Source organism: Portunus trituberculatus, chromosome 44, assembly GCF_017591435.1.
Source record: "Portunus trituberculatus isolate SZX2019 chromosome 44, ASM1759143v1, whole genome shotgun sequence".
NCBI lineage: Eukaryota > Metazoa > Arthropoda > Malacostraca > Decapoda > Portunidae > Portunus > Portunus trituberculatus.
In genome coordinates this window covers 7,603,869-7,613,156 of record NC_059298.1, presented here as the reverse complement: position 1 = coordinate 7,613,156, position 9,288 = coordinate 7,603,869, and the positions used below count along the sequence as shown (strand labels likewise).

The 9,288-nt window shown below is 41.2% G+C and overlaps 1 protein-coding gene across 1 annotated transcript in view; it reads right to left on the bottom strand.

Moving 5' to 3' along the window:
- Positions 1 to 2,641: 2,641 nt before the first annotated feature.
- The window catches only part of LOC123518714, a 40,508-nt gene continuing 33,861 nt past the window's right edge, over positions 2,642 to 9,288 (bottom strand). Inside the window, exon 7 of the mRNA XM_045279715.1 lies at positions 2,642 to 4,028. Coding sequence (XP_045135650.1) covers positions 3,666 to 4,028 — 363 coding nt within the window. The 3' untranslated portion in view covers positions 2,642 to 3,665. The remainder of the gene's footprint in view (positions 4,029 to 9,288) is intronic.

The window sequence follows — 9,288 nt, the reverse complement described above, 5'->3', positions numbered from 1 at the left end:
TGCTGTTCCCATAGAGTCTCCTCCAGTTGTTTGTCTCCTTTGCATCCTCCCCTGTGACTCCCATCCTTTACAGTTCTATCGCAGTTCCTTCCCTCCATTACACTCTGTCTTCTCTCCCTCAAAAGTAAGCCTTGATCCTCCACACACTCAATCCCCCCAACCTAATCCATCCCATATTTATTCTCATGATCAGTGCATCTCTTCCATCCCTTTCACTACCACCACCACCACCACAACGGTCGCCATCACTGCAGCATTCTCAATGGCTTCAATGTGTTATCTTGACTAACTGTTTCGATTGTAAGCAATTAGAATTTATTGCAGGAATATCAACGCAGCTTTCACGGTTCTAATGATCGTTTAACATTTTTCTGCATCAATAAGGAAGGAAAACATTTGTTGCCTAAGAAATTAACTAACTGTCTCTGTGGCTTTTGAAAATAGTCGTAATGAGAGTTACAAGTGTTTCATAATACGGGACTTGATGGAACTTGGTGTATGTGTGTGTGTGTGTGTGTGTGTGTGTGTGTGTGTGTGTGTGTGTGTGTGTGTGTGTGTGTGTGTGTGTGTGTGTGTGTGTGTGTGTGTGTGTGTGTCATTTCCTTTCATTCTCGTTTTCTTTCTCATTTCTTTGACTTGCTCATGCAGTATATATTCAAGCATTAATTATTGTTAATGAAATGGGGTGTTAGTTTATCAAATTACAGATTCCTTTACTTATCTAGATACATATCAACAATTTTTCACTTGCAATTTTACATTATTAATCTATTATCACGTACTCCAGTTTATCTGTTTGATTTTTCTCTTACACCCTTACTCAGACCATCCTCTCTCTCTCTCTCTCTCTCTCTCTCTCTCTCTCTCTCTCTCTCTCTCTCTCTCTCTCTCAACTGTAATGGAACTGGAAAACATTAAATCAAGTTGCATATGAATAACTAGCCGCTAGCGGAATAGTGAAGCTTAAGAGTAAACCTTGAAAATGAAGCTGCGTTGGTGATGATGCTGTTCTTTTCCTCCCAGCATTGGCGTAAGTGGCGGAGTGTGAAGCGGGCTGTGTAGCTAATGCATGACTTAGCAGAAAGACAGCCGGGAGGATGCCGCATGTCGGTGAATGATGCATGATGTGTGTGTGTGTGTGAGAGTGAATAATTGGTGGAGAGTGGAGAATGAGAGAGGGAGAGAGGGAGAGTGGGGGATGCAGATAGAGTGAGAGAGAAAAAGGGGGGAAGGGTTGGGAAGGCAGGCTATAAACAGACGTGAAAATATGCTTGAAGGAGAAGAAGGAAAAGGAGGAGCAAGAGGACAAGCAGAAGGAGGACGAGGAAAGGAGAAGGAGAAGGAGAGGTAGAAGACTTGATGCGAATACTAAGACGGATAATCCACAAAACAGAAAAGGCAAGACCTACTACAACTTTGAAACTCAGAGGAAGAAGTAATAGCAGCAGAAGAACAGCCAACCACCACTATAATATGCATTACATTTCTCAGGTAGATCATGACACACCTTACTCTGTGTGTGTGTGTGTGTGTGTGTGTGTGTGTGTGTGTGTGTGTATTCCTCTCTTTAAAGGAGATTCAGTTGGGCATCTAGAGAGAGAGAGAGAGAGAGAGAGAGAGAGTGTGTGTGTGTGTGTGTGTGAGTGTGTGTGTTTTCCTCTCTTTAAAGAAGATTCAGTTGACCATCTAGAGAGAGAGAGAGAGAGAGAGAGAGAGAGAGAGAGTGTGTGTGTTTCACTGTTTGATCTGCTGCAGTCTCTGACGAGACAGCCAGACGTTACCCTACGGAACGAGCTCAGAGCTCATTATTTCCGAACTTCGGATAGGCCTGAGACCAGGCACACACCACACACCGGGACAACAAGGTCACAACTCCTCGATTTACATCCCGTACCTACTCACTGCTAGGTGAACAGGGGTTACACGTGAAAGAGACACACCCAAATATATCCACCCGGCCGGGGAATCGAACCCCGGTCCTCTGGCTTGTGAAGCCAGCGCTCTAACCACTGAGCTACCGGGTGTGTGTGTGTGTGTGTGTATCTGTGCGTGTGTGTTAGTTCATACATATTCCTACCACATCATAATACATGCCTGTGAATGATTGAATGAATGAATAAACATATAAATACTAAATGGATATGTTGATATTTCCAGACAGGGCAGCAATGCATATCCTTCCTCACAGTATTTCAACACCAATAGAGCCGACTCATTTTATTTCATCGAGTTAAGCGTCTTATTTTTCCTTCAACGTCTAGTAAAGTGACGGAACGAAAGTATCAATTAAAGGCGAGACTTGAAGGTGTTGCTTTCTGGGAGTAGAGGAGAGACTGAGGTTATCTTTTAGTGCTGAAAACTAAAGGGCGTCTCAGACAGTAAGAGCGATTCTTCTTCTCCCAAACATCCCTCCTTTCTCTCAGCACTCGCTAGGATATGAAAATACAAAATGAAGCCAATATCATTGTAAAACGTAAAAATGAATTTTAAAAAACATAAATAAAAAACATAAACACAGAAATAAAAAGATGGTCGTATCTAAGAGTTGTGAATGTTGTCCGCATAATGAGGATCTTGTCTGGAAATATTTGAAATTTTTACACCATACTCATTTTTCCTTTTTATTCTACTTTATTTTAGTTTACACATTTATGCTATATCGTCACATTTTTTTTCTTTTTCTCTCCCTTCATTTTCTTTTTTCCTGTCTCAGTTTATATCTGTACTTGAAATTCTCTTATCTACATTCTAGTATCGAAAATAATGTTCGAAATTCAGCAAAAAAAGGAAAAGTCTATATTGTACAGAGTAAACAATGTTATTGTATCTACGTACTATGCACAACATTATCGTCTGTCCTGCAACACCTGACAGGAATTTAGCGGCAAGATATAAAATCAATGTTCATAATATCTGTTATTCCTCTCTTTAGGTATTGTACAATACTCATCTCTTTCTTTCAACATCTAACGTATGCAGGGCGACTGAAAATAAACCCAAGATCGTATTTTAGCCTCACTCACACCAGTATTACGTGATCCGTGTACCTGTGAGAGAAAGAATCACTAGTGGAGGTTGTTTCTATCCTGTCCTTCACTCATGTTGCCTCACTGATGAAGTGGCTCTTGAAAACAAAATTTTTGCTGAGTCTTTTATAGTTTAATTACTCGTGTGTGACGCTTTCTTCTCAAGTGTAAAATTAATGCAGGTGTGTACTTATTTTGTTTATGACGCGAGTGAGTGAGTGCTCCTCTGTGCTGCAACACTCTTTGTGCCGCTGTCTTTGTTCAATAACGTGTGCTACAAACATTTGCAATTTTTACGAGAAGGGATAACAAACAGCATCAAACCATTGCATCCTTCTACTTAAATTTGTTTGATTACAATACTCTTCATCGACTAATTAGCGTGAAACTATTATATATATTATATTGGTGAACATTTTATCCTAGTCACCCGTTGCGTCCAATCGCCGCCACAGGGACGCTTACAAAACTAAATTCCTTATATAAAAATGAAGTCTGTAAAATTTGGGAAGTGAACCAAACTGAACTATTCTATCACTGTAAACTTCAAAATATTATAAGGCAGCATTGCTTACCACCTTTGTGGTTTACACTGAAAAATATCAAGCAAAATACACGCTGCTTAGTGACACCGAGGCATCACTTGGACAGGGAGGGCACCAGAGAGGCCCAGTACGCAGCATTGAACACCAGCACGATGGGCGGCACCACCCATACCCGCGTCGTGGCCAGCACCTTCTCGGGGGAGAATCGCGAAGACCCCTTGGACACGAAGTTATTGACCATGCTACCCTTCTGCCTCAGGTCGCCCGTGGGATGGACCTGGTTGACCTTGTAGCCCGCTAGTGTGTGGCAGACGATGATGACGAAGAGGAGCGAGATGCAGTACAAGAACCACATGTCCACCATCTTAACGTAGGCGGTGACAGGGAGCGAGCTGGAGCTGTTGTTGAAGAGGGTGTACAGCACGAGTAGTGTGGTCAGACTGAGAGTGAGGCGGTCCTGAGGAGAGGTAAGTAGAGGAGTCTGTTACCTGAATGTTATGTTTACCTATCTCTTTAACTGTTCGCGTGCTCAACTGTTGGGATAATTAGTGCGTTTAGGAAATGAATATGTCATCTGTTGTCTGTTTACCTGTTCATGAGTAACCGGTTCATTGACTTGTCTCGTCTTTATGAAACGGCGATAAGTTTGATTAAGTCATCTTGTTTTCTTTGTGCGTGTGTGTGTGTGTGTGTGTGTGTGTGTGTGTAGATGTGTGTGTGTGTGTGTGTGTGTGTGTGTGTGTGTGTGTGTGTGTGTGTGTGTGTGTGTGTGTCTGTGTGTGTGTGTGTGTGTGTGTGTGCAAGTAAGTAAGTAGGTAGACGGGTAAGTAAGCTTCCAAAATAATGCTCCAAACATAATTAAACCATGCGCACATCATCAGAATTTCACGTGTGCGGTAGAGAGAGAGAGAGAGAGAGAGAGAGAGAGAGAGAAAACTGACAAAGCAAATTGCCTCAGGAAGAAGAGGTTATAATATAATTCGTTACTGATCAACAAAGGAATTGCATATGTATTGAGTAGCGACCTTCCTGCCACCACCAATTCACTTCTCTTTTCCCTCCCCTGCCTCCTCTTCCCACTTCCTTTCCCCTCTCTCATCTCCCTGCCCTTCCCTACTCCTGTCTCCTTATCATCATTATCAGCCCTCACCTTATCTCTCTCCCCTTGTGTTCTTCCCTCCTCCATATCTTCCACTTCTTCCCCCTCTCCCTCTTTCCCTCAATCATTATCAGTCCTTTCCTTATCTCTTTCCCCCCTTTCCTTCTCCTTCTCTTTCTTCTTTCACCTCCTTTGTTCATCGTTTCTCCTCGTTCACCTTGCTTTCTCTTCTTCTCTTGTTCTTTCTTATTTTTTTCTCTTCCTTTCCTTTATTTTATTATTCTTCAGTATCCTCGTCTTCTTCCTCCTTCTCCTTCTCCTCCTCCTCCTCCTCCTCCTCCTCCTCCTCCTCTTCCTCTTCCGTCCCTCGCCGTGGAGTTGCGTGGCGTGACACTATTCGATAAAAATATTTAGTTTGTAATGGTAAAAACAGGTTCATAAATTCAAGAGTAAGTAAATGACATCGTATCTTTGATTATAGCGCAGCGCTGTATTATGAGACTTGTTAATCAATCTACAAATAACAATTATCAGGCGAGGCTTTTTAATTCTCTCTTTCTCTCTCTCTCTCTCTCTCTCTCTCTCTCTCTCTCTCTCTCTCTACTTGAATATGTCGACCACGTCTTCAAAACATAATTTACTCTTGTCGTAAACTTTTCTTCCTTCTCTTCTCCTCCTTTTCTTGCTGCTACTATTGGTACTACATTTTCTTTTATCTTCTTTTATCTTCTTTCTTATTCTTCTCACACGTGGGGCCGTTGCTTCGTCCAGTAAAAACAACCCGGTGTTAATATTTTTTTTTCTCTGTTTCTTTTTATTCATCGTTTTTTTTCCGAGTTGAAAGTAGTTTACTGTATACTAAAGAGAAAAAATCGCTGACCATTTATTAACTGTCCCCTCACGGCCACACATTTTACATTTTCTGTCGAATAAACTCGTTTATAACCTCTGTGTGTGTGTGTGTGTGTGTGTGTGTGTGTGTGTGTGTGTGTGTGTGTGTGTGTGTGTGTGTGTGTGTGGGTGGGTGGGGGGAGGGTGGGTGGGTGTGTACGTTTCGGATACAGGTAAAGGGGAAAATGCAGTACGAAATAAAGTGGGTCATTTCTTTCATTGAAACTCCCTCTCTTTTCGAACGTTTGTGTGTGTGTGTGTGTGTGTGTGTGTGTGTGTGTGTGTGTGTGTGTGTTGGTCAGCAGTGCGCAGGCATATCACAAAACTGATGCGCCAAATCACTGAATGTTTTCATCCCTCAATTGTGATTCTCAAACGCCGCGAGCCACTAACAGCCAATATTCTGACACTAACACACTGTAAGCATTTATTTACAATAGTCGTGTACCAAGCTTGAAGTTCTTGATTTTTTTTTCCATGCGACATTAAACAATATAATTTCCACAGGCATGATAAGTTATTAGTTAGGTCATTCCCAGGTACCAAAAAGGAAAGGGATTTTCTCGTCCGACCTTACAGGCATATCCACGCGCAAGTTAAAGCTTAACTGATACTTTTTCCCGTCACCTAACCTACCTGTCTTGCATCTGTCACCGCCATGCGCGTAGCTTTTCACGGGAATGGTGTGTGGTTAATATGTCACTTTCAGGTAAGAGGTTTAACTACTAATCCTTCATCACCTGACCTCTTAAATTATTGTATTATTTACCACCACAAACGTATTGCTATCATAAATACATAAGGAAAACAAAGGGATCTGCTAAAATTCATTAAACTTAAATGTGACTCCCCTTGTATCATTTACATCTACGGTCGTAATTTAATCATAAGGCCACAAAATACTAAGAGATGCTGCAGGAAGGCATCGATCAGGCATACACGTGACAGTCCTTCTATAAAAGCGTACCTGCTTATGCCCAATAATAGGTCATTTACTCGGTTATGGTGAGCATATAACTAGATCACGTCCAGCTCCCGTTTCAGGAAAGAAAAGTAATATGAGTGGTACATTTCACTTTGAACATCATTTCCACACTTTGAGAACTAATTAGATTATATTCGGGTCAGAAAAAGATTTGATGGCTTTCTTTCTTATCATCCAAACTACGTCTCTCTCTCTCTCTCTCTCTCTCTCTCTCTCTCTCTCTCTCTCTCATATTGTGTTGTTTCTACAGATTGAGAGTGACTAATTAGATCTTGTCCAAGGAGGGAAAAAAATTTGGGTATTCTTTTCCATCTGATCTGTTTGTTACTTGCAACTCCTGACACAACACAACGGACATCATTTTCACAGGTAGGGTGTGTAATTAACTAGAGCGCGTGTAGGTGAGAAGGACTGAGAGGTTGGTGTTGGTGATAGTGATGGTAGTGGTGGTGTTGGTCATTGTGTTATTGATGTTGTTGGTGGTATTGGAAGTAATGGTGATGGTGGTGGTGACTGTAATGGTATTATTGTTGGTGTTGTTGTTGGTGGTGGTGGTGGTGATGGTATTGGTAGAGGTGGTGTTATGGTAGTGGTTGTTGTTGCTGTTGCTACTTTTATCAATGCATCTGTAATCAGTAATCATTATCTCATTTTTTTTTTTTCAATTATTACTTTTTTATCAACTTAGGAAAAAGATATTAACAAACGTTCCAGGCACAAAAGAAAGTGAGGGTGAGGTAATGTTCAACCTCCCACGTCTGGCTGAGCTCTTTTTGTATCACCATTGTATGTACTGTACCACATAATTAATTCTGCGTGTGAAAGTCATGTCCACTTCAGCCATTGAGAATAATTATAACCTGATAATTAACTACGGTATACCCGGAAAGAAATAAACTTATCTTTTCTATCTTTTTTTTCTTCATTTTTGTCCAAGTTTCTTTTGTACGTGTGTGTGTTCAAGTACTAGCGTTTAGCATGTGATGGAAAGTAAATTTGATACAAGTCCTAGTTAGCTGCGGCCTTGCTTCACCGGTGGAGATGGGAGGAGGTGATAGTGCAGCAGTGTCATTATCACCATCATTATTGCTATCATTATCTTCATCACTGTCATTATTCTTGTTGTCATCATCGTGTTCCTCGTCATCGTTTTCATCACCATCATCATACCATCACTATCATTATAAACATTATCATTATTACCACCACAATCATTATTGTTGTCATTTTTCATCGTCGCCTTCGTTTTCATTATCATTATCACCATCATTATTACTATCATTACCACCACCACTACCACCACCACCACCACCACCATCATCATCATAACCGTAACGCTATTACTTTCATCTGTGTGACGCACTACATAATTATAATACTGCATTATAGGGTCACATTACACCTTGAATAATGGGTATTGTTTACGTTTATAATAATACTGCACTATATATACTGTATTGGCACCAACAGTAAGTGTGTGTGTGTGTGTGTGTGTGTGTGTGTGTGTGTGTGTGTGTGTCCTTAATCCTTACGCAGCTTCCTTTTATGTTCCTGTGCTCTTTTGTTCTTATATGGTTTATCATGTTTATTTAAACTGTTTCCAAATGCCCGATATATCAATCTGACCATTATGAATTTTTGCCAACATGCGGCTGAAGCTTCACTCAAAACATTTAACAAGAGTCGCTCACAAGTGGTCAAAAAGCTCTCTCTCTCTCTCTCTCTCTCTCTCTCTCTCTCTCTCTCTCTCTCTCTCTCTCTCTCAGAGATGCACACCTCCACAGTAGAAGGATTTTAGATGACACTGTTGCTCTCTGTCGTTTACCTTATTCATGTAAGAGTGTTATGATACTGCGCAGGTGGTAAATTTTGAAAAGCCCGGATGTAGTGGTGGACTCGCTGACACGTTTTCCGTTTATTCATGCTTGCTAGTTTTGACCGGCGAGTGGGGGAAGTGTGCGTCTTCTTCGCTCTAGTATCATATTTTTAGGCAAAATATTCAGTGGAGTAGGTATACAGATGTTGCTGGCTAGTGACGCAGAGAGTATGTACTATTTGTTCTAATTCGTGATATGTACAAATGTAAGTGAAAGAGCGTGTTTGTGAATAATCAAAATTGTTAAGAGGCTTTCTTTATAAGTGGCTTCCAGGTAAAGTCAGGTGTGCCAGTCTCGTACAAGAGAAATTTAGGGAGACTGATGGGAAAAATGACAAATGGTAGTGTGAATGAGCATCCCTAATCACCTGTCAAATTAGCTGCTGAGTAAGACAGGTTTATACAGTTATTACAAACATGCATCCTTAGCCGCCTCCAAGGGACAAGAGGGAGACGGACTGATGTTCAAGTTGTATTACGTAAATGTCATATTGTGCAGTGTGTGTGTGTGTGTGTGTGTGTGTGTGTGTGTGTGTGTGTGTGTGTGTTGAGACTCGACGAGGAAGAACACAGCTTTATGTTTTGCCCTGGTGTGTTGTGAAGTGTTAGGAGGGGCCCGGGAACACCACAGCCTTACCATCTGTTTTCTCTTTGGCGTGAGATGAGACCTGAAGGTTTCACGGAAAGAACGGAAGACACACTACAAATCAACAGTCACATCATTCGGTAAGTACCAAGTAACCTGATATGGTGATGTGATTTGTGCCATCCGTGATTAGTGATCTTTCTTAGCTTCAGTGTCTTAGCTTCACAAACCTCCATATATTTTGTACATGTAGTGTGAAGTGTGCCATCTATGATCAGTA